This window comes from Convolutriloba macropyga, chromosome 8, assembly GCF_964194025.1.
Source record: "Convolutriloba macropyga chromosome 8, txConMacr16.3, whole genome shotgun sequence".
Taxonomy (NCBI): Eukaryota; Metazoa; Xenacoelomorpha; order Acoela; family Convolutidae; genus Convolutriloba; species Convolutriloba macropyga.
Window position 1 is genome coordinate 26,342,499 of NC_134475.1, and position 26,954 is coordinate 26,369,452.

The following is a 26,954-nucleotide window of genomic DNA, read 5'->3' on the forward strand; positions in this document are numbered from 1 at the left end:
AATATAGCCTAATATAAGCAGAATAAAAGACGATTACATTTCACAGAATTATCCCGTGCTGCAATTTCAGTTATTCCAGTTGAAATTTAACAGTCTCTACCGACATTGTTTAACAATTACCGCTCTTTTTTCGTTAACGAGTCCTGACTGGGAAGAATTTTGATGTTGAAAGGCAACTGCGATTGAGGTCATGAAAAAGATTGTTGAGAATGTGAAACAGCATCCAACTAGCACCATTTATGATCTCTATCATCAAAAATTTGACATGTTAGAAATGGTACTGAACAATATGACTGACTGCAATTAAATATTAGAGACCGGAAAGACACCCAACCAAATTACCACCATTTCTACCATAAACCAACAATTTGCTTTGTTTTGATTCAAGTATTACAAAAGGACGTCATTCACAATCGTAATACAATACTTCCAACAGCGAATGGCCAGTTATGTCCCACATTTCCCCATTAGTTGCATTGCGCATGAAAAATCTATTCCAATTTGGGGGGTTTGAATGGCTTTCTACCCTAGCAAATAGGGTAATGGAACTCTAATTCAATTCCCAACGGTTTTCCTTGCGATTGATTCAACTGTAATTCATTAGTTTCATTCATTGAAGATTTAGTGCAGCATGAAAACTACGGATAGTCAAAATGCTCTTTGATTTCAGTCCAACTGGCTATTAAATTTGAAATTAGAGCTCATTGCTGAAAATTTGTATTTGTTAAACAAAAATTAGAAGGAAATCGAAAACGCTATCTCCTCTACCATATGAATACGTGTTATGAATTTAACACTAGAATTGTTTCCCAGAGCTCCAGATAAAAGTTTTCTTTCCCTTATAACGCTAACCAAAAACATCTATTTTCCTGTTACACACCCGTAATAGTACTAAAAAGAGCAAACAGTTGTTTTTGAATTTCCGTCTTTTCTGGGAACATTTTCAGTAGCGACTACTCTCAGTAGACCTGTATTACTGTTTAACAGATTATTATTTGATCACACCTGCATCTGTAGCGCCACAAGTGAGGTTACCTCTTTGTTTTTATCACGGTACAAACTGGGTGGGGGGACGCGATGTCTCGACACCCTGTGCAAAAATGTTTCTCCGTCCTATCAATCTGTAACTGATTGTCACAATCGCATTACGCAATACAACCCCCCCCCCCCCCATGAATCCCAATGAGGATGTTATTGCGCGATTTTTAACAATAATTCATTTTGAAGGTGTTTGTACCGATGAAAATATGAAGTGATCCATAAAAGAGAAGGGTGATTCTGATTTTTGACATTTCATAGCAAATAATAATTTTGAATTTTGTAGTTGGTTATTTTTTGTGACCGTCAGTTCAGCAATGGCGAACAAAAGACATGAAGCGTTTGTTTAGAAGCACTTTCGAAGTGATGTAGTGTAGACTCTGTAAAATATGACTTCACTAGACAGTAAAGATAACATGAGCTGTACATGATTAAGTTCAATTCCATAATGCTATCAGAGCTGGGCTCATGTTTGTGACTCTCCCGGTGGCGTGAGCTTTGAGCCCGAGTTGTGACCAATGTTTGTGGCAGAACTGCTGTGACCTTGCATTGATGTCTCAGTCGATTTTTGGTGATCGATGAGATCATTTGAAGATAAATCCTGTGTCATTGCCTTTTCGTTGCTACTTATATTGCCACTACTACTTTTACCACTCTTACTCGCAACTTCATTTGTAAGGGCTTCGAGAATTGAAGAGTCCTTGTCTCTGGTTGAGAGCAGACTGTTTGTGGTTGTGGATGCTTTGTTGCTTCCGCTCCCAATTGTTGACAATGGTTGAAATTGCGGCTGTTGCCCTGAGCTCTTTGAGGCATCCTGAGGAGTAGTCGAGACATGAGAACAAGATCCAGCTTGATTTGATATGCCTAAAATGTTAGAGGTGTAAATTGTACATAAAATAAGCTCCAAATAGCTTAAATAGCAGCTCTTCTTCATGACACACTTGGCTAGAGATGAACCCTCACAGAAGAAGCGAGAATGAGAGAACGCAGTTCCAAGACATACACGTGTTTAAGAATCTCTAACACGCGTATATCTTGGTACCAGTTTATGTGGTGTAGCACATTGAAAGAATCACGTGCAAGTGTTAAACATAAATCGACTAACGTGGGATGAATTGCTCTTGAACGACAGGCGGGGGCGATTTAATTTATAGGGTGTGCAGATTGGAAATGTTTTATGGATGCAAAAAAATCTTAAACACTAAGCTACAATGGATGGCTTTGCTTCTCCTTCGCTCACAATAGCTATTATATTAACAATAAACTTTATTTCACGATGAAAGTAACTTAGATCACCAAAAAAAGAAGAATTCAGCCGTGAAAAATTCACTCAAGCAGTCAAAGAATGTTAACAAAAGCGCGAATGTTCTGGAACAAAAACGACGAAACGGCTGAGCAAAAAATTTGCATAAAAAGACACACGTTAACAATAAATGCTTCAAAGTCCGTTCTAGAGCAACTTAAATGCCAGTCTCTGCAGTGCCAGATTTTGCACATAGCCGTAAAGTAGCCGCCGTTGACGCGCTTGATGCAGATGGGAATTGAAACAGAAAAAGAAAAAAAAAGATAATTTGACCCATTTTTTTCGGTGTCAAAAAGTTTTCTAATTTGGCGCGCAGTTTCACTTGGATTCTAAACTTATACTTAATTCAGCTTCTAAACTGAAAACCAGTAAGCTTAATACCGATATCAGCTAGCAAACACTCGAATGAACTTTGATAAATTATTTCTCAATAACTTAGTAACCGGGCTTTATCGGTTTATCCCGTCACTTTTGATATTGCTCTTTTGAATTGGGCCGTATTCACTATATTGCGTAATTCAATGCATGAAAGAATTTATAATCCACTCAGTTGAAACAGTGAGCGACGTAAGTCAGGAGTCAAATGTGAAAATCATGAATTATGTAAAAACAAAAAACGTGATCAAAAGGTAAAGCGAAACAAAAAACATAGCAGGACAAGGCTTGACGTACATTTAAAAGAAAAACATTCATTTACTTAATAAAAACTAAACCTAGAACGGACTATGAGCGAATTGGAAAAAACGTGTCAAAATCAGATCCACAAAGTAAAAAAAAAACAGAAAATCAATGTCAAAAGGCCGCATGTGAACAAAATACCATTAGCGAGAAGAAATTTGATTCAAACAAAAATTAGGTCTAGAATGAGCTATTGATGGATTGGGAACAATCATTTCAAGACAAAATCCGATTAAAAAAATGAAAAAAAATCAAAGTCAAATTGCCGCACTTTGATCGAGAAAACCACTAGCGAGAAAAGCAAATTTTCACGCAAAATTCACGTCGCAAAACAACTCGCATTTTTGCATTTGCTCAACCTCCTGTTTCGGCGTGACCAAAATCACTACTCCAATTTGACTTCAAAAATCATGAAAATGTGTGAACAGATCTCAAAAGAAGACTAGTCCAATGCAATTCAAATTCTTTGAATTGTAAAAACAGAACCAACAAACGTCGGGCTAATTGCTCTAAAACGACCGGCAAGCGATTGGCTTCATCAGTAGCTAGCCAAGGTTTAGTGAGGCTAGCTTTAGCTTGATTTGGCTCTGCAAGCTTTAGTTTTCTAGCTTTGTTAACAAATAAATCAAATAGAAAACTGATATTTTGAAAATTTGCCAAACTTAAAAGAAAGGTTTCGCAGCGAAAAGAAGTTCAAAACAATTCTGTTTCTCTGGAGTTCTGTCAAGTAACCCAATTGCAAGATATAAAAAGTTTTGTTGGCCAATAATGATCGTTAAACCAGGAAAAAGTCAAAAATAATCAAAAATTTTAAAAACAATAGCAAATTCTAACAAAATCCTGCTAAAATTCATGATATTAATATCTTCAGAACCACTTCACCATCCCTATTTCAAACCTTAAAAACTTTCACTGACTCGTTAAGATCCATAAATTTGGAACATAATAATTTTCCGAAAAATTGAAAAAAAAATGTATCACAAAATTGCAAAAACTCGAGTCATTTAAATATTGGTAACCATTCCATTAACTCTAGAAACAATACAGAAGCTTAATACTAAACCATGGAGGAGGTCCCTAGGACCGTGGTGATTATTAAAATCTTTTACTCGTGATATTAAAATCTTGAAAAACATTCCTGATTTGTAAAAACATTCCACTACATCTAGAAACTACACAATAACCTGTTGTCAAACCCTAGAGGGCATCCCTAGATGGCTCTTGAGACTGGAGAAACCTAAAAAACGACCAAAAAAAAATTCAAAAAACTTGAAAAAATTCAAATTCGTGATATTAAAATCTTGAACAACATTCCATTACATCTCTAAACCATGCAGTAAAAAATTATCAAACACTAGATGAAGTTCCCTGGCTGTTGAGGCTAGAGAAACCTAAAAAATGACAAACAAAAATCAAAGAAATTGCAAGTTTTACTAAAAAACATTGCTAAGACTTGTGACATTAAAAAGTTGAAAATTAATCCATGACAAAAAAATTTTCCAATAACTTATTATCAAACCCTAACGGAGGTTTTCTGACACTTGAGGCTCAAAAAACCTGAATAATGACTATAAATGTCAAAAAATTGAAAAAAGGAAAGACATGTCATTAAAAATACTAAAACAGGAATCATACAGTAACCTATTTGCAAACCCTAAAGGAGGTTCCGTGGCTCGTGAGGCTGAAAAATCTAAAAAAAAACGACAAATATTTTCAAAAAACTTAAAAAGCGAGTTTTATAAAAAAAAATTGCTAAAATTTGTTATCTTAAAAAGTTGAAAACTATTCCAGGGTAAATAAAAATTTTTCAGTAACTTATTATCACACCTTCAAGGAGAATTTTTGGTCCCTGCGTCTGGAAAGACGTGAATAACGAAAAATGAATGTCACAAAAATTACAATTATTTTCAAAAAATGCTACCATTCGTGATGTTAAAATGTTGAAGCCATTCCACTGCCACTAGAAACTATGCAGTATCCTACAATCAAACCTTAGAAGAGGTTCCCTGACACCTAATGCTGATAAAACTCAATGACAAAATTTAAAACTGAAATGTTGAACCGAAACCGACGCGCGCTTCTTGATTAACCCGATTTTCCCTAAGACTTCATAAGAGAATCTGTACATAGAAACGTCAAGTCTTTCTAAGTCTTGATCATAAGAGCTATTTTCCCATCTTCTCATTGACATTAATAAGTTCATTGTAACCTCCGTAACAACTAAGTCTCAACTAAAAAGTAAATAGGAAGTGGTTCACGTGAGCGAGAAAGTTATGTCGAGATTAAATATTTTAACAATATTATCCTTTTACGGCAGGTGAGGGGTTCGTTTTGGTATTTGCTAGCTTACGCTCAGGGAACCTATCTCCTTTATCTATTTCCGCCTTAGAGAGAACCTATCTCGCGAAATCTTAGAACAAAAAATTGCATGAAGAGACCAGCAAGACTTTTAAAAATTGATGCAAAAATTCTCGAGAGCAGTTAATAAGGTTACACGAACTACCTGTAAGGTCCAATGACACATCTGTTAGCAACCGACCAGCAGCATTCCCGTTCAATCCATTGCCATTGTTCTCTTTCTTTTTCCTCTTCAATGAATTTCTCAGCTCCTGCTTGAGGTCTCTTGGGCAGCAGAGTACCTCGTCAGTGCAACTTTTCTCGGGTCCACAGGTTAGGAGACATTCCCTATTATTTATTGCATCGTCGTATTTGTCGCCACTTGAGCTTCTAACAACTGAATGTGAGCTCTGTTGTGACGATTGGTTGTTAGATGAGTCAGAGGTCTGACGACTATTAGCTGGTGTGCGGGCATTATCACCCTCAGAACTGGCAGTTTCATTGGTTACCTGAATTGCCAATTCACCTCCACTATTCTGATATTCCAACTGGTTCTAAATATAAAATATGGACTGCTTGAAACAAGAGCTAAATATTTCTGATTCAGTTATCGCGTTTGTTAAATGTGTACGTAAGAAGGTTGAATACAGTCCTTCTATTAATGAAAGAATAACGCAATAAAACGCTTAACTTAAAATCCTATAATCTTTTAGTGCATGAATTGAGATCACTTTACGCTGGGCTGGCACTATATCCCGCCCTATTACTCACATCCTCCTGCTCGCATATTTTTTAAATCTAAATGGATATTTGTATTTTGAAATTTTCTGTATTGGAACAAACATTACAATACATTCGTTGCAATTTTCCATGTTAACGTTTGGCTCATTTACCCCTATTGCGCCATACAAGACATCAGTCACAGAAAAAGCTCAGATCCATTGCTTTGAGCAGTTTATAACATAGCCGGCAGATTGCCGGAATAGCTGCGAAAGAACAGACCTGCGTGCCATATAATAGATAGAAACAGATACAGATCTAAACTGAAAAAAAATCGACGCCGCTCAAAAAACTAGGTAAAAAACATTCAGCGATGAATTATTAATAAAGCTTGTTAAAATTCATTCCACAGAAGCCTCTTATTAGGGACCTTTACTGCACATATAAGTTCCTTTGACCTTAACCAAATTCAAATTAAACTTAAGTTTTAAAATGAAAAGTCATTTTATTGAGTGAGGTAAGTCACGTATGATCAAAATCTAATCAAACAAATAACCTAAAAACTTTCGCTAAAGCGAGTGAGAAATGACGTCACGCGCGCAAATACCGTTAGTGAGAGGAAGAAGTCATTCAGAAAATTTGACTTTTTCAGCTTTGATGTGTGAACAAATGTAAAACGAAAAAAAAAGAGTCAGACGACGAAACAAAAAAAACATAGCAGGACAAGTCCTGACGTACAATTCAAAGAATTTTCATTGACTAAACAGAAAAACTAGACCTAGAATGGACTATTAGTGAATTGAGAAAACTATTTTAAAAAAATCAGATCAAAAAATAAGAAAAAAAAACAAAAAAACAATGTCAAAGTGCCGCATGTGAACAAAAAACCACTAGCGAGAAATGAAAATTTAATTCAAACAAAAAACTAGGCCTAGAATGAGCTGTGAATGGATTGGGAAAAACAGTTAGAAAAAAAATCCGATCCAAAAAATCGAAAAAACAGAAAATCAGAGTGAAATTGCCGCATGTGAACAAAAAACCACTACCGAGAATCCGAATTTTTGTTCAAACACCATTTTCGCAATCTACTTTAAAATTAGAGCGAAAAAAATTCACGCCGCAAAACCACTCGCTTTTTCGCTCCATTTCCTGTTTCGGCGTGACCAAAATCACTACTCCAATTTGACTTCAAAAAGCATGAAAATGTGTGAACAGACCTTTAAAAAAAGACAGCGCCCCAATACAATTCAAATTCTTTGAATTGTAAAAAAACCAAGAGCACCGCAATATAGCTACGCTCAGCTTACAGCTTCGCAGCTATAATAAACCTCTTTGACGGAAAAATGGTGCAAAACAGGTCGTACATGTGGGTTTCTACTGTGGGTATCATAATGTCAGAAAAACTGAAGCGGCGCAAACCTGTTGTGTGAACTCTGGTTGAATAGTGGTGGAGTGTATTCCCATGTCATGGAAGTAACTCTTGATGTCATTGGCCATCTGCATGTACTCCTGCGGGGACTCACACTGGACGTGAGCAGAAGCTATTATTCTGTTGCCAGCTAATTGCCACACGTGTAACTCATGCATCCCTTTGATCGATGGAACCTTAACAAAATATTAGTCATAGCCTCACAAATACAGTGAATATGGGTTAAAAAATGAGGAGTAAGCGGTCTCGGCAAAAGCTAGAAGTGAGATCACAGTACTCTGGGTTGGCGCTTTATGCCTCCCTATTATGAATTGAGATTCGCACACCCTTCTGCTCGTATGTTTTTTAAATCTAAATAATGGACTTAAATATTTTCAAGTCTTCTGTATTGAACCAAACAATACAATTCATTCCTTACAACTTTCCAACGGTTGCTTTTGGCCGTAACCGTTTTTCAAGCAATTTTTGGACAGAATCGAGCTTTCATTCTTGACTTTTAACTCTATCTTAAATTTGCCGGATTCTATTGGCCGCATCCAATAACGTTCGAAATTTTCGTAATGTTCTTACGTTCTTCACATGCATAATCAAGATGTAAAAATATCAGATAACGATGGTCACCTTCTACTGATGACAGGGTATTTATAATCATTTTTATCATGCAAAAGAGTGCGTGAAATTCTATTTTTCTATTTTTTTCAGTACTTCACTCGGGGGCACAACTTAACGCCTAAATGTCCTTCCCGTCCACGCCATATTGACTTCCAATAATTGAAACCACTATCTCTGATCTCAACTGCCATGTTGAGCAGAGGGTGTCTGTAGTTGACTTCAACTTATTGCAGTATTAAGTAACATTGGGACTGTTTTCAGAACATTTAATTAAAATGAGACCGAATATTACCTCTCAATAGGTATCTAGAAGTGTCATTACATCTCAGACTATAACCGGGTCACAATAATTGAGAAATAACTAATACATTAACTGGAATTGATACTGACCTGTTCTAGCAGCTCGCTTTGCACTTTGTCTATTCTGATGTGAGTCGGCACCGTCTGCAGCAGAATGAAGGCGGACTCCTTCACTGGAACAAAAATCACAATCAAATCATCACTTTCACAATCTATCCATTGAAATTTAGGTGATGTTAGGCGGAGTTCCCTGCATACTTACGCAGTGGAATGGTCGAAGATAGGATTATGATCACCATGCAGATACTGAAACATTATCTTGTAGTTATAATCTACATTATAGTGATAATCTTAGTAGCACAAAATGTTACCTGTGTGTCATCTATTTACCTAAGACAAGGATCCAAATAAAACGTCCAACAAGGTACTCTGATTTGAGTTTCCAGAGGTTGGTTCTCACAAATGTCTCCACAGAACTGGTACCTCTCACACATCATCAGAGTACCAGCTGTAGCACACACGATTATCGATCCCAGGAAGTCTCCCAGGATATGAAGAAACACTCCTCTGATATTCATCTGGTCGGCTAAAACGTTACCTTTTCTGTCATCTGTAATACATATCTTGTCAATCCATTGACTGGGAAATAAAAATTTGTGAGAGCACGCATCCTTTACCGATTTTAAAAATCAACCAAGAAGCGAAAACAGCCATAATGAGTCATATACTGAAAAATTAATATCGCGCTGAAAGCTTAATTAATGGCTCGAAATAAATTCTTCGCCTTTGTTAATAATTTTTCACATTTGTTAGCTTAATTGCGCGGATCAAATTCCTCAGTCATATTAGAGACAGGCCTTAGACTCTCATAAGCGGCTCAAATTGTGACAAATTAAATTGTACGCAATCTGATTTCAATTGTGGTACCTGTTCAATAGGGGCAATAAGTTGCTTTATACATATTTGCATTTGATCACAGAACTTGGTTAGGCTTAGAGTATTGGAAAAGATAAAGTGGCTCTATCGAAATAAACATTTCTTTTGAACTTGAATTTTTATCTCATGAGGGCGAAAATTATCGATGGAACGAATATTAACTCGGTTCTATTGATACACTTTGTCACAAAAAAAGTATGACCGCATATATGAAAATATAACCGAATAACGTCGGGCGAATCGCTCTAAAACGACCGGCGAGCGGTTGGTTTTGGTAGTAGCCAGCTGGGGCTTATCGATGCTACCATTCAATGCTAGCGATGGGGTTAGGGTTTGGAAGGCTAGATGAGAGGGGGGTTCAAATCGACAGGTGGATGAGGGTGGACAATGGGAGAATGGGGGGGGGGGGGCTGATGGCGGGGGGACTGAGAGGGTCAAAGATTAAGAACCGCCCTTCACACCATTAAATTGACTACTCAACAGCTTTGGTGAATCGCATTCTTAGAGCATAGTAAGGCTTAGGGCTCTAAGAGCACTCAATGCCCTCCGAGCGCTACCTGTGATTATCCCGTTTTGAGGACGAAAAGTCAAATTGGTAAGACGAAAAATAGCATTAAAATAAAAAGACCTCAGGACTAATATAATTGCTACAAACTTCATTTGAGAGCAATTCTTAACCAAAGACCTGCAGACGTCACGTCAAATAGTTAAGATCCATACACTTGGTTGGATCATAAAAATTTTCCGAAAATTCGATTTAAAAAATTACTAACTGGAGTCAAAAAAATATTGATCACCAATCGAATGACTGTAGAATATATTCAGCAGCTTATTATTAAACCTTGGAGGAGTTCCTAGGGCCCCTGGTGCTGGAAATAATTCAAAAACATGAAAAATTGCAAGTAATTTAAAAACTGGCTTAAATTCGTAATATTAAAATCTTGAAAAACATTCCATTACGTCTCTAAACCATACAGTAAAAAAACTATCTAACACTAGATGAAGTTCCGTGGCTCTTGAGGCTAGAGAAACCCAAAAAATGACAAAAAAAAATTCAAAAAAATTGCAAGTTCTATAAAAAAAAATTGCTGACTTGTGATATTAAAAAGTTGAAAATTAATCCATGACCAACAAAAATTTTCCAGTAACGTATGATCGATCCCTAATGGAGGTTTCCAGACCCTTGAGGCTCCAAAAACCTGAATAATGACTATAAATGTCAAAAAATTGAAAAAAAAAAAGAAACATGTAAAAAAAATACTAAAATTTGTGATGTTAAAATCATGCAAGACCGTCCATTACACTTAGGAATCAAACAATCAAACAGTAACTTATTTCCAACACCTAAAGGTGGTTCCGTGGCTCTTGAGGCTGAAAAATAAAAAAAAACGACAAACATTTTGAAAAAACTTGAAAAAAAGCGAGTTTTATAAAAAAAAAATTGTTAAATTTGTGAGATTAAAAAGTTGAAAAACTATTCCAAGGCAAATGAAAATTTGTCAGTATTTATAGTCAAACCCCTAAGGAGGTTTTCTGGTCCCTGGGTCTGAAAAGATCTGAAAAAGGAAAAACAAATGTCAAAATATTTGAAAATAGCACGTTTTGTCAAAAAATGCTAAAAATCGGGATGTTAGAATGTTGAAACCATTCCATTACCACTAGAAACTTTGCATTAAACTATTATTATTATCTAGAGGAGCTTCCTTGACACATACGGAAAAGACATGTCAAAAAATTTCAAACACCTTAAAAAAATTGTGCAAAATAGTAAAAAGTTGCGTGTTTTTAGCGAGCGGTTGATCGTCAATAGCCAGAAACGGGGGGAGAGGGCTGAAGAGCGGGGGCAACAGTATAGGGGTCTTCAACCTCTAAGAACCGCCCTTGACATAAGTATAAGTCTCCAAAAAACATTTTGAGCTGAAACAGCTGAAAGGCTCTAAGAGCACTTAATACCCGCTGGGCGCTACCTGTTTATCCCGTTTTTGAGAACAAAAAGTCAAAAGCGGCAGACAAAAAAAATGTTCAAGCGAAAAATGCTTTTGAGTGCCATTAACAATGGTCTTCTAAAAGTGCTTGTTAAGTCATTTATGATAAAAAAAATTCTACTATAACTCAATGTTAATGAGGATCATAAATGATGACATTACGCCATGTAGCAGCAGCTCGAGTGCGGCATCAGCAAAAAGAGAGAGAGAGAGAGAGAGAGAGAGAGAGAGTGATTGAGAGAGAGGGAGAGATAAAGTGAGAGAGAGAGATAAAGGGTGAACGAGAAAGAAAAGAAACCCCAACCGAAAGAGATAGGAATATTTTAAATGATGGGATTCGGCTCTGCAACTTCTAGTTTTCAAGCATTGTTGTTAAATAAATCATATAGGAAAACAGAAAAAGGCAAAATTAAAACCGAAAGTTGTCAACTTTGCAGTAAAAAAAGTTCAAAGCCATTTTTTGTCTCAAGAGTTCTGTCAAGAAACCCATCTCCAAGACTTAAAAAGTTTCGTTGGCCAGTGATGGTCGTTAAACTTAGAAAAGGACAAAAAATATTGAACAATTTTAGAAGCAATTGCAAATTTTAACAAAATCTTGCTAAAATTCAAAATATTAATAACTTAAGATCCAATTCATTGTCTCAAGAGACTATTCAGTCTTCCTGTTTCAAGCCTGCAATAGTTACACTGGCACATCAAGATCCATACACTTGGATCATAAAAATTTTCCGAAAATTTGATTTAAAAAATTACTAACTGGAGACAAAAAAAATACTGATCACCATTCGATTAACTGTAGAATATATTCAGCAGCTTATTATTAAACCTTGGAGGAGTTCCTAGGGCCCCTGGTGCCGGGTACAATTCAAAAAAATGAAAAATTGCAAAAATTTAAAAAATGGCTTAAATTTGTGATATTACAATCTTGAAAAACATTCCATTACATCTCTAAACCATGAAGTAAAAAATATCAAACACTAGATGAAGTTCCGTGGCTCTTGAGGCTAGAGAAACCCAAAAAATGACAAAAAAAAATTCAAAGAAATTGCAAGTTCTATAAAAATCGCTAAGACTTGTGATATTAAAAAGTTGAAAATTAATCCATGACCAACAAAAATTTTCCAGTAACTTATGATCGAACCCTAATGGAGGTTTCCAGACCCTTGACGCTCCAAAAACCTGAATAATGACTATAAATGTCGAAAATTGAAAAAAAAAACATGTAAAAAAAATACTAAAATTTGTGATGTTAAAATCATGCAAGAGATCATTGGATCATAAAAATTTTCCGAAAATTTGATTTAAAAAATTACTAACTGGAGAAAAAAAATACTGATCACCATTCGATTAACTGTTAAATATATTCAGCAGCTTATTATTAAACCTTGGAGGAGTTCCTAGGGCCCCTGGTGCCGGATACAATTCAAAAACATGAAAAATTGCAAAAATTTAAAAAATGGCTTAAATTTGTGATATTACAATCTTGAAAAACATTCCATTACATCTCTAAACCATGAAGTAAAAAATATCAAACACTAGATGAACTTCCGTGGCTCTTGAGGCTAGAGAAACCCAAAAAATGACAAAATTCAAAAAAAAATTGCAAGTTTTATAAAAAAAATTGCTAAGACTTGTTATATTAAAAAGTTGAAAATTAATCCATGACCAAAAAAAATTTTCCAGTAACTTATTATTAAACCCTAACGGAGGTTTTCTGACCCTTGAGGCTCAAAAAACCTGAATAATGACTATAAATGTCAAAAAATTGAAAAAAAGGGGAAAACATGTCATTAAAAATACTAAAACAGGAGTCATACAGTTCCCTATTTTCAAACCCTAAAGGAGGCTCCGTGGCTCGTAAGTCTGAAAAATCTAAAAAAAGGCAAACATTTTCAAAAAACTTGAAAAGCGAGTTTTAAAAAAAAAATTGTTAAAAAAAATAAATTGAGTTTTAAAAAAAAAGTGACATTAAAAAGTTGAAAAACTATTCCAAGGCAAATGAAAATTTGTCAGTAACTTATTATCAAACCACTTAGGAGGTTTTCTGTTCCCTGGGTCTGGAAAGATCTGAGAAAGGAAAAAAATGTCGAAATATTTGAAAAAAATAGCACGTTTTCTCAAAAAATGCTAAAAATCGTGATGTTAGAATGTTGAAACCATTCCATTACCACTAGAAACTATGCATTAACCTATTATTATCTAGAGGAGCTTCCTTGACAAATAGGGAAAAACAAAAAAAATGTCATAAATTTCCAAAAAGCTTGAAAAAAATTGTGCAAAATAGTAAAAATTTGCGTGTTTTTAGCGAGCGGTTGTTCGTCAATAGCCAGAAACGGGGGGAGAGGGCTGAAGAGAGGGGGGGGGGGGGGGGGGTGGTCAACAGTGTAGGGGTCTTCAACCTCTAAGAACCGTCCTTCACATCATAAGTATAAGTCTCCAAAACAATTTGAGCTGAAACAGAGCTGAAAGGCTCTAAGAGCATTTAATACCCGCTGGGCGCTACCTGTTTATCCGTTTTTGAGGACGAAAAGTCAAAACCGTCAGACGAAAAATTGGTTAAGCGATAAAAAAGACCGACAGGACTATTATAATTGCTACAAACTTCATTTGAGAGCAATTAACAACCAATACGGGCAAAGCGTAAAAAACCATTTTATTCAGCAGATAAACGGTACCCAGATACAAATGGTTTCCATTCTAGCTTTAAAGTTAAACGCCCAAAACAATTACAAAATAAAGTACCGTTAGACCGTTAGAAGACATATATCACTTCGGGTAAAGAAAGGAAATAGTGAAAACAGGAGTCAATTGCCTCCAATGAAAACTCATTCGAAAATACACTCTTTTTTCAACCTTTGACAACTTCAACCAATTTGTTTTTGAGCTCTTTTGGATTCTCACGTGAGGCTAAAATCACCAGTCAACTTTGACATATAACTAATAATCAAAATGTGTGAAAACTACAAAAGAAAGCATCAATCCAAATCAAATTTTTCGGAAAGTTCAAGAAAAGGCCAGTACAACTCCTCTTCGTAGTTCCTTTTTCAGAGACTTTAGTCACATATCAAAAAACTTATGACATAATTGGCAAGTAAAGAGGTATTGTGCCGCTGGTTAAGAACCCAATGTGGCTCTCACCGAAACAAATTCAAATGATAGGAAAGAAGAACAAGACGTACATAATTTGACAATTCTCTAGTGTAACCCTTGACTTTATTTCGAAATTAAACAACTTAGTTGCTAAAACAGAGCCCCGCAAAACTTTGGAGGTAGTTCAGGTGCACTCCTTTGATCGTTAGCTGAAAACACAGTCAACAGCAGGCAACAGTAAGTCGAGCGAGAGATCATATAGCATCAAAGATGGTCAAAAATATTTTTTAAAAATCTTATGTTGATGATTACGGTTGCTTTCCTCGCAGATCAAAAACGATCATGTCAAAAAATATTGCATTTAATAGTTTATATCAATGAGAAAACACTACATTGATTTTGAGGCTGTAGGACTTAACTTAAAAAATACTCTAAAATTCTTTGTTTAACAGAAACATAGATAACGAGCGACCTGATAACGAAAAACGTGTCATGGTACTCAAATGTTTTTGTGAAAAACAGAACAGGTCGAGGAGTAGCGATGATTCTGACTTCAAAAACTTCTATATATATATATAAAAATAAATGGCTTTTGTAGAGCACTTTTGCACCAATTCTGAATTTTTGAGGAAAATTAGAGTGGTTGTTCTATATAAAAAGCCGCGAACTAACAAGCTCAAATTGGTTGAACTTTTCGTCAACTTATTAGAGAGAACTAGTTCATCATTAAGATGCCCTATCATTTGAGGCGGCCTAAATACTCATGTTACAAGTCACAAGTGTAAAAGTGACTACGAAATATGCATTTACTCATGCGGTTTTTATTATTTTGTACATGATCTAAAAAGGCAAACTGAAAAAAGCAGTACGTGTATTCATCATTTTAGGTACTAAACTTTGAGCACTGGAAAGGCAGAGTTCCTCAAACATCTAATATAACCGACTAACGTCGAGCGAACTGCTCTCAAACCACCGGCGACCGGTTGGCTTCGTCAGTAGCAGCTACCCACGGTTTAGTGAGGCTAGCTTTAGCTTGATTCGGCTCTGCAACTTTTAGTTTTCTAGCCTTGTTAGTAAGGAGGCGTAAGTGAGCGCAGCGGCGGGGGGGGGGTGCACGGGGGGATTGGGTGGCCACAGTGGGGAAGGGGGAACCGCCCTTCTCGGCGGGGTCAATCTCTAAGAACCGCCCTTCGCACCACAAGTATAAGTTTCCAAAACAGATTCTGTGAATCGCATACTTGAAGACTAATGAGCTGAAAGGCTCTAAGAGCACTTAATGCCCGCTGGGCACTACCTGTTTATCCCTTTTTGAGGACGAAAAGTCAAATGCGTCAGACGAAAAATTGGTCAAGCGAAAAATCGCACAAGACCGACAGGACTAACATAATTGCTACAAACTTCGTTTGAGAGCAATTAATCATCCTCAAATCGTTGCCCTACCATTTTACTTGCAAACTTGAACTAATTAAGTTTAGAAGGTACTCTTTTCAGAAACAACAAATTCAAGAAAAAATCTGAACCACTTCAAATACACACTTGAATATACCTTAAAAGATAACAAAGTGAAAGCACGCAGACATGATGAAATTAGTAAGATTATTTTGAAAATCTGGAAGCAAAAAAGGAACTCCGACGTGAAAGCGCCGTAAACAATATAACTCAAACAAAATCTTAGTTTGAAAATTCTGATCTTGACAATGGAAACTCAAAACTCACTCTACAAAAGGTGCTCTTTGCACCTACAATTTCAAATACATCAACGAAACCGAACTGGTTTACCAATTATCTTAAAAATCTTGAAGCTAACAAGGAGGCTCGGTAATGTGCGTTCGCACATAAAGTTCCGACCCCGCTCATCCAAATTTTTGGCATAATTGTCTACCAAATGAACAACCGAGAGTATCAGTTTTTTTTTCAATTAATTTCCAAAAACAATGTATGAACAAAAAGATCGCCAACAAAACAAATGACTCAGTGCAATAAAAAATGGTTGCATTAGATTGATGAGATCAGCCATTACTAGGAAAGCAAGTCAAGACGAACAACAAAATCAAACAAAAACAACAAACATTAATTACATCCAAAACTTTTGTCCATTTCTTTTAAAAGAAAACTTATTAACAAGCTCAAAATAGCGTCAGATAAAGCTGAAACCAAACAAAATAACGTGTACTACACTAAAAAAGATATGGGACGACTCCAAAATAAGGCTTGGTAACAATTAGACAAAAATGAACAAAAAGAGAAAAATTAAAAAATATTGGGTTAAATTTTTAAAAACAAATAATTTCAGAGTAATGAAAACCATTAGATAGCAATTGAAAACATCCACGATGTTTATGATCACGTACGTTTTTATAGAAGGGCACTAGGACTTGTAGTTATTCATATTTTTATTAGGTTACAAAAAGAACAACAAATCGAGACAAATAAAAATTCAATTCAAACTTGCGAGAAAACGCTTCCGAAGACGTAAGGCCAAATTTGCCCCTCAAAATATGTTCAATTGAGCTTTCAAAAAACAATAATGTGAATGTGGTATGAGACCTCTCATTAGTGAGAATAGGTAAAAAAAAATAGACAAAAAAAGGAAAAAAGGCAAAATTCAGTAATACTTTTGTAATTTTCGAAAACAATTATCTCAAAGTCATGAAAGCCATTAGATCGCAATTGAAAAAATTCAACGAGTTTATGATCACAATCCATCGGAGGGCATTAAGACTGGCATTATTCAGTTTTGTATGCGGTTACAAAAAGAACAACAAATAGAGACAACAAACAAAAATTCAAATAAAAATTGCGAGAAAACGCTTCCGAAGCTGTAAACGTATATTTTGCCCCTCAAAATGAGTTCAATTTGTTTTTCTAAGTCATGAAGCCATCAGCTATCTACTCAAATCAGAATATTGGATGATTTTTCTCTTTATAGAAAACCAATGAAACCTGTAATTATCCAGCAAATATCATAGAATTAAAGTGACAAATTAAAACGACAGTTAAAGATAAACTTAATAATTTTAGAAAATTCTTCGAGAAAGGGGTATCGAAGCCGTCAAAACCATACTCTATTATGCCTTTAAAATTTGCTCTGTTCATTTGTGCCTTTTTCGAAGCCAATAAGATAATATGTGAACTGTCAATATGTGATGATGTGACAAAAGGAGAAAAAAAACGTGAAAAATGGGCCAATGCCAAAAATAGAAAAAATTTGCAAAACCTAGTTGTATCAAAAACAGAAAACCTTAACTTAACGCATAAAACCGCAAAAAGCTCAAATATAAATTCAGTGGAGGAAAGATGAAGAAAAAAACATTCTTTCTTTGCTGACATTAAGCAACAAGTTGACCAAATTAAAGTTGCCAAAAAAATTGTGGCAAATTTCAATAAGCCATTTTTATTTTAAAAAAAAAACGTTTTTAAAAGTCAAAACAATCATAACTTTTCCGGTGAAGAAACAAAACAAATTAATTTGAAAATGCTTAGGAAGCCAATTAAACCTATCAACAGTGAGCTTTGCTTTGAATTGTTCGCTTCTTTAATTTTTAAAAAAAATTTATAGGTCGACTGATTCCAATCCGAATTGTATTTCGATTGTAACAGTCCAAGATTCGACCAAAACCAGCCTTTCTGTTGCTGATTGTCCATTACGAACACGCAATTGTTTCGAATGTATTAGATCTTGATTAAAAGGTCAAAAGTAGTTGCTGCGTTTTGGATAATCATAGAGTAAAGGTAGCAAAAAAACAACAAAATTACTCTCAAAATAAGTGGAAGTAGAACCGGCTCTTTTTTGAATTAACAAGGATTTTTTTGGATGTTCTTGAGTGTGTACTTCCAGCAAATTTAATCACAGTGGACTAAAGTAGCTTACTTTTTTTTGAAAAACGCTGAAGTTTGAAATTTTTAGCCAAAAAACTTTAACGAAAACAGTTAATAAGAAATTGTTGGCTCTCAAAATAATATCAACAGTATTATTGTTAACAATTTTTACATATTTTACTAAAACTGACGAAATTTCAGGCAAAAAATTCTGAAAAGGTGAACAAAAATCGGTCTAATATTCACAAATCGGATGTAATATTCACAACCACGATAACTCGCGTTAGAAAACGAAATTAATTAAAATCTTTTTAATTCCATATTCTACGCTGGACGGGCTTTTTAATGATACCACGCACAACTCTCTACGATGAATATATCGATCGGCCAAAATTGTCTGAACAAAAAAAAACCCATTTGAGTATATAGTTCCTCCCTCCCCACAAAAGTGGGGGTCGGAACAAAAAGAACTCCGATTTGGGAGCACAGTAAATAAGACAACTCAAAGGAAATTCTGATCCCAATCATGGAAACTCAAAGTTACTCCAAAAAAGATAGCAAAAAACTCATACAATAGAGGGATCAGAATTGATTTGATGGCACGCGGCAAAAAAAAACAAGTTGCTTTATTATCTGAGTGGAGAATCAAAACTTTCACAACAGATACAGCTATTTTTTTCACAATAAAAGGGGCAACATCCAACTAATATCGACAGCAAGTTCTTTAAATGACAACATTCTAACACTGGATTTGGAACAAACTAAAACCTGACGAGAGACGAAGAATATAATTAAGCGATAAATAGCGTTGAATCTGTTAACTGACAAGAAAATAGACAAAACAAATATGAAAACACAGGTTAAACAGGAGTGGAAAACTTAAGAAACTTGCCTTAAATGGCAACAATTATGATCATTATATATTTAACATTAGCGACAAAACAATTAGCGGCCAGTCTTGCTTCTAAATGAAAGGAGCAAGATTTATGAAGAAACGATATTAACAGAACATACGATTGCTTTTAGCAGTTTGAGTTCAACAATCAAGATTTTAAGCTTAAAAACAAAGACAGCAAAAAAACTCGCGCAGTTGAACTGACTGAAAAGAAACCACTTTATTAGCGTAAAACGAGCTTTCAATTACTTACATTATCAAATTCACTCAAAACGGAAACAAGGAAATACTCGTGAAAAAAAAATCTACATTGTTTTCAATCGTACTTGAGTTGTAGAACAAACAATGAGGCTCGTTATTAAGCGTCCGCACAGATGTTCCGACCCGCGCTCATCTACATGTTTGACTTAACTGTCTTTTGACTTAAAACTTTGTAAAGAGATAATCAAAAATAGACGTTTGAGTTTTAAAAAAATTGTTACACAAGCAAACTAATAATTGAACTAATAATGCGAAGCCTCATTACAACGATATCTACCATTGAAAAGACTAAGAGAAAAAAACAACACCAAAAAGAAGCAACAACAAAAATTTCACCCCAAGAACTCAATACCTTAATTTAAAAGCACCTAGTGACGTCAATTACAATCATACAAAACCCTAACTACACAAATTTACATTTTTTTCTGACTAAACATCAGATGGGATTTTTCTTTAATAAGACTAGGCAACAAGTCGACGAAAAGAAGAAATATTGCAGCGAAATTCAAAAATTAATCAACAATTTTTAAACCAAATAATTTCAAAATTCTTTAAAATAATTAGCTTTTAACAAATTAATTCTCAATAAATTTAGTAAAGTAACTTAATGGAACCGATATAACCTGTCTCTGATTAGACTAAGCCATAGCAACGGACTAAAGATGCAGAAAAACTCAAAAAATTACGAACAACAAATTACAAACATTGCGAAAACACAAATTAGTGAAACTATTAAAATCCTTCGCTATATGTGAAGATTAGGTAGCTGTACTTTAACTTCTATATATACTAATTCAGCTAAAAATTTATTGAACGAAAAAAAGTTCAATTGGGCCACGTTTGAAAATCATTGGAATCTGTTATTACCCGATTGTGCTACAGGAAGGGAAAAGAAAAACAAAAATACATCACTAAAATAACTTTTTATGAAAACGCATATTGTCCAACAAAAAAAATACCAGTTACCTCATAATATCAGTAAACATGCTAATTTTAAAATACCTGGATTTGTATGGGACCTCTGAATAATGAGAATAAGTTACAAATTGACGAAAGGAACAACAAAAACTGAAAAATCCTTTAAAATCTTGTAAAATATCATGAACTTTAAGACTATTGGGAAAAAACTTACTGCATCAGATAAAATCATTCATTCAATCCTCAATTACAAGCTTATGGAACCCGTCAGCATTTTACGGCTACCTGAACAATAAAAAAAAGCAAAAACAGCAAATTCATAAAATTGAGCGAGAAAAGTGTCGAAGCCATTGGAAAATGAACTTTTCAGAAACAACTTTTCAACTTTCATTTAAATTTTTAACAGCAATGAGATTTTCTTATTAACAATTTGACTCCAAAAAAACAACAAACATGAACAAATACATCAAAAACCACCAAATTTTTGAGAAAACCCGTAGTATCAACGCCATTAAGTTCAATAGCTTTAAAGCTAAAAAATACGCTAAATTACGCCTCGATGAGACAACCAGGACATTTTCACTCATAAGTCATCAATAGGATACTGCAATAACTCATTGAATATAAAAATAACAACATAGGAAAAATCCAAAAATTAGTAGAAAAGTGCGATAAGAAAGTGTCGAAGCCATTTAAACCAAATGTTTTTCTCTTAAAACTTTATGTATGATCCACTGAGCGTCATCTCTAAGCCAATAAAGCTATCAATATTAGGATATTGTTTCAAGATTCCAAATGAAACCAAAATTACACAAAAAAAATATCCAAAAACTTAAAAAAAATATGAAGACTCGTGCTTCGAGGTCATAACACCAATAGGATACTGCAATAACTCATTGAATATAAAAATAACAACATAGGAAAAATCCAAAAATTAGTAGAAAAGTGCGATAAGAAAGTGTCGAAGACATTTAAACCAAATGTTTTTCTCTTAAAACTTTATGTATGATCCACTGAGCGTCATCTCTAAGCCAATGTAGCTATCAATATTAGGATATTGTTTCAAGATTCCAAATGAAACCAAAATTACGAAAAAATATCCAAAAACTTAAAAAAATATGAACACTCGTGCATCGAGGTCATAACATCAAGTTAGAAGATAAAACTGCTAACTAGATTATTTTGGTTGAAGTAGAGAAGAAGAGTCCGGTTATTACTGAGACTGACCTACAGTTCACGAAAATAAATTTAAGATAGTGTTAATTTTCAAGAAAATTTTTTCTTCGAAAGTCTATTTTTAAAGACTTAACAGCCATTAAATTCAATAGCTTTCAACAGAAGTCAATAAATACGCTCAATTGGAGCGTATGCCTCGATTAGAGGACAAGGATTTTTGTCATGCATAGGTAATCAATAAGACATCACAATAAGTTTTATCACTATAAAAAAAAAATACAGGAAAAAACCAAAAAATCACTAGTAAAGTGCGAGAAAGCGCCGAAGTCATTTGAACCAAAAGTTTTTCTCTGAAAGCTTTATCCACGATCCACTGAAAATCTTCTCCAAGCCAATGAGAGATATCAATATCAGGTGTGTGCAGGGAACGCTACTGATAAGAGGATATAATACTGAAGATAGAATACATAGAATAAACAGACGAAACATCATTAGGATTAAACAAAGTTGGAGAATTAGATCAAACGAAATCGTAGCATTTAATCGGGATAATAATAGTGTAGAAGGGAGGAGTGTAGAATTTGTGAAATCCTAATTTTTTCACAGAAGTGTCGCAATTGAAAGTGAAAGAACTTGAATTGCAAAAATGGGCTTCCTACCAATTGTTAGTAAGATTGTTGGCTTGCTATTCGAGACATTTGGCATACCAGACATTTATGGAACAACAAACAGGTGCACGTAGAATCTAGATGGGTGCAATATTGATTTCTGAGGGGCGCCAAGTCTATAAAAAATAGTTATCATCCGGTATTTACCCCAGTGTGATCAAACTTGGTAGGGAGTTAGTTTATACCTTGGGGCAGGTTCCATTGTTGTAACTTGGGGATTTGTTATATGGATACTGTGGGGGACTTCCAAAAAAGGGCCAATTTCTTGAGTAGAGTGGTTGACCGATTGATTAATTGGTAGCGTCATAAGTCTGATACTGCTTTTGTTTTAATTTGAATAGCTTGAGTAGAAGTCAGCAATGTATAAAGAAGGAGTTCAGGTTATTCAATTGTTCATTTGAAGTCCTAACAAACTTTACGTAAGAAAGGCAACTAGTGTGGTCCATACTGCGAAGTGAACAGATTATTTTGTTTGAACTCTCTTGTACGCTGCTGCTTGACTAGTCACTAAAGAGTAGGACACCATCACCACAACAGTACCATAACAGATCTGAATCTTAGGAGTTGACCTGTAGAGAAATGTGATAAAAAAACATTGTTGAGAGAGTTGAACTGACTTGATAAATTCAGAACACCAGAGAACACCGGAGAACCGCAGCTAGATCAAGCGGCTTAATTGAGAGCTATTAGGAGTACTTCTTGTGCTGATAAATTTTTTGATAGAGAAAAGTACCTCTTTAGTTGTGAATTTGGTTACAAAGTTAAAGTTGTGAGCCATCTTTAATAATAAAACTCTGGTTGAAATTTGATTCAATTTTGTGGTCTTTTTTATTTCTTGTTCATTAATTTGATGTTATTTGATAACTCGAGTCAATTCAATTTTCCAACTAGAGTTTCCTACAGCCGACAAGGGCAGCATGGGGACAAAAGAAACCTCCAATAGAAGTCTGAGAGCCATCAAAACACCCCTTTCAATTTGTTAAGAGTTTTGGGTGCTAGTCAGTCCCCAGCTTGTCAGCCTAAGCTAAGTACAAAATTTACACAATCGGTCAAGAGAAACGATCAACACGTTTACAATAATTGCCTCAAACATTGTTTGAGAGCAATTGAAAAGCTTATATCTACTCCAAATCTTCATTTCGTGAACTTCCGTGAACAAAACTGCGATGGATTGCAATATATTGTTTGACCTTACGGGCAGACTGAAATGAAATTTTCATTGATCACATATCTGTCCGCTTTATCAATCGAAGCATTGTAAAAATGCTCCTTAGGTTAAGAAATGATTCATTTTAGGAACGTTCAGAGGAAAGGATTGAGAAGAGTGATTAATGATTTTTATCAAACCCCATCCCAGCCCTCCCCCCCCCCCCCCCCCCACTCCATTTACCCCCTCCCGAAACGATCAAATACTCATTAAGGTCTTGCCTTGCGTTTACATGAAGGTGACATTACCCAATCAAATTTTGCCAAGACAATTATCCACTATATAAGCTCGAATCAACAGCTATTCTAATCTTAACCAGATTATATAGGCTCGAGGTGGTAAATGGGGAGAAAAAGAGAAGACGAAGCAACAAGATGATCAAACTAACCGTCACCTGTTCAAATGAAAATAAGCATCACAAAAATGAGTTATGGAATGGGGGGCAGTCAATAAAGAACGCATCATTAATTGCGGTCAAAAATTCATTGATTTAACTCATTTCAATTTAGTTACGGGCATATTTGCATTTTTTTGCCAGCAATTTTTCCACTCATAATCTCAGAAACGCATGTTGGCAAGCATGTTTATAATGCGTATTAACAATATAGCAGTGTCAAATATGCACAAATCAAATTTTCTATCAGACCTATTTTAAAATAAACCATTCATAAAACTTCGAATGATCATATGAGAAAACTGTACATACCGCCCTTCTTTTTCCTGCACGTTTTCTCACTGTGTTCCACTTCCTTATTTTTGCTCATTCCATTCATTTGAACAGTTTTCGCATTTCTAAAACAAATGGCTCGAATCAAGAAGCATCCTCTCAGGCTTACCAATTTTAATTTAGCACGACTGCATCTTAAAGCAGGACTACTTAAATTAATTTGAGGTCCTTTTTGCTGAAAATACAAAAATTTCAATTGAACTGGTGGCCTTACGGCTAGACTTTTGGTCTTCCTTTTTATAAGCTGCTGCTTGCTCTCAGATCACTCGCTGTTCTCTGATGATAGATTAGTGGGGAGCAAAACTACTTAACAAATAAAACAATAATGCTTTGATTAGCGAATGATATATAAATGTAGCCATGAATTAACCATAAGTAGCAGCCGAAGATTCTTGTTGTATGTATTGTCTTCAACTTAAAAGCATGAAAATTAATACACCAGTGAATAGTACAGAAAATCAAAGATTCTTATCACTCAATAAAAAAAAATTATGATTCAGCAGCAGCATTTTTTCGACCAGAGAAGCGATTAGATTTTTCATGAAGATCCAAGGCCATGGTTTACATTAGTTACCAAAGAGACTAACCCTATAGGGTAGGCAATGACTGAGGGTACATTAGTCTCTGCACAATTGAAACATGAGTTAGGTTGATACAGAGATCTGGAGGCAGTAGGAACACAACTCCTGCAAATGTAGCAGGTAAAGCTAGGAGCAGTTAACTGCGGATTCATAGTTGACACTATCGGCGGAGAGGCAGTCGCTTCCGATTCAGTGTCGTTTTGCATGTTGTCCTCGTCGTGGGGACTGAGAGCGGATCGACTGTTGACAGTGTCGGAAGACTTAGTGGCGTTACTGTCATTGTCTTTGGCAGCCTGTGAGAGAGTTCCGGGGATGTTCTGATGCTGACCTGTCGATTCCACCTGTTCAGTTAGATCCAGATGTTGTTTGTGATTGTCCACCATCATCGCCTCGTCTTCGTCCGCGCTCCAGTCGCCGTTATCCTTTGAACAGACCCAATACGATTGCTTCATTGTTTCAGAGAATTAACGGGAACATAGTTGTTCCGACCCCACTTGTTAAACTTTTAAAGTCATTGGCCCCTCAAAATTCGTATTGGACATTTCAACACATTTCAGTGTTATTATTTAAGTATTATATTATTACGGTTCCCGCCAAATTGACAAAACTGCATTTAATTCGAATTTATATCAATTTTTTTTTTCGTCCAGGATATGTTCAAATTAAAAAGAGATAAAATTTGAACGAAAATCAATTTACATTAACTGTAATATATCGAACTGTAATCCAACATATACTTGAATTTCCACTAATTAAATTTTACTCATTTTAATGAAGTCAATATTGGCACATGAACTTTTTTCTCCAAACGGCTGTTAAACTGCATAGTAACTCGATGCATAAAAGATATCACAAAAATTCTGGCATCGTTTCATTAATGCAAAGACAGGATAAGGAAGTCCTAAAGAAACAGGTACGTCAGAACAAAAAAACTGCATTGAAATATCACTTACAGGAGACAACTTCTCGGAAAACCAAATATAAAACAAAATGCGCTTCTGTCGCTATCTCATATAATAAACATAACCGACTAAACGTCGAAAAAATTTCTCTCGAACGACTAGTGGGAGCTCTAATAAAATGCAGCCTGCTTCAGTCGGGGGAGGGGGAGCCAAAATGTGACTAAGAAGTTCAATAGTGGGCTTCAAATAACCACATTAAAGGTTAACATATACCACTATTAAGATTTAAAGTAAAAACCAACACAGTTTCGGCGCACTTTTTATTTGGCTTTTAGTATTGAATTGCCACCAATTGAGTTCAGCTGCTTGAAATGGTGATTGAGAGGGAATTTTGGATCACACAAAACGCAAAAAGTCAAGGGCGGAAAGTCACTCGAAAAGTCAAAATTGTCAAGCGAAAATTTTGCATAAAAAAAGACACACACACACACGTTTACAATAATTGCTATGAACTTCGTTCAAGAGCAAATAAACAACAATTAACGCATGATGAAGAAAGATATCTGGTATAATTCAAACGGGCCGTTAAAATTGTGTAATGAAATGTTGAATCAACACACTATTAAAAGATTTTTTGTATCTATCTCTAATTAATTCAAATCAGTTAAGATTGTATTTTCTCCGTTTGTAACCCTTCCCCCCCCCCAGCTCAGTGGGTGCATATTATTTGCATCCCCAGACGCACGAGCCATATTTTAAAACGATGATATAGTATGTAATGGCACCAGCTCTGCAACTTTAGGGTGCAAAACATACATAACAGATCCGTTAAAAGATGTCGTTTATGTTTTATTTCTAGAAAATAATTTTAAAATTTTAAAATTGAAACTAGATAAAAATGAGCTAGAAACTCAAAGTTTTGAAGAATGCCACGGTATACAAATATCTTGAACCCATTAGACAGCAAGCTTTGCAAAAAATTTTAAAACTTTTACAATTTTAAATCAAGAACAGTCGTAGCAGGTACTTCAACACTGAGATCAACAGTCAAATATTTATAACCAATCAATGCTTGAAAAATCTCAGAAAATTAAATGCAAAGACAAGCCATGGTTGCAGTTTTTTGCGGAACATACTCCCTGGTCACCAAAAAAGGAATCTGAATGCTAACACGAAACATACCCCGCAGATTGCCGGAAAATAGCCGTCGTTGATTCCATTAAGCATTATTGGGATCGAAAGATTAGAAGATATTGAATAAAGATTTTTGTACAAAACCATTTTTTAAGTTCGATTTATTTTGATGGCATTTCGTAGTTGAACATAACGTACTTCTGTTTCTTAGAGAGAGGCTACAGGGGCTACTATCAAT

At 35.1% G+C, this 26,954-nt stretch overlaps 1 protein-coding gene across 2 annotated transcripts in view; it reads right to left on the reverse strand.

Moving 5' to 3' along the window:
• Positions 1-1,206: 1,206 nt before the first annotated feature.
• The window catches only part of LOC142344637 (cation diffusion facilitator family protein 1-like), a 41,888-nt gene continuing 16,140 nt past the window's right edge, over positions 1,207-26,954 (reverse strand). For both annotated transcript variants that reach the window (XM_075396451.1, XM_075396450.1), the window contains exons 3-10: positions 24,687-25,102; positions 24,079-24,164; positions 8,808-9,003; positions 8,680-8,723; positions 8,508-8,590; positions 7,496-7,681; positions 5,523-5,910; positions 1,207-1,902 (exon numbers count right to left, since the gene is read on the reverse strand). In XM_075396451.1, the coding sequence (XP_075252566.1) occupies positions 1,505-1,902; positions 5,523-5,910; positions 7,496-7,681; positions 8,508-8,590; positions 8,680-8,723; positions 8,808-9,003; positions 24,079-24,164; positions 24,687-25,102 (1,797 nt within the window). In that variant the 3' untranslated portion in view covers positions 1,207-1,504. The remainder of the gene's footprint in view (positions 1,903-5,522; positions 5,911-7,495; positions 7,682-8,507; positions 8,591-8,679; positions 8,724-8,807; positions 9,004-24,078; positions 24,165-24,686; positions 25,103-26,954) is intronic.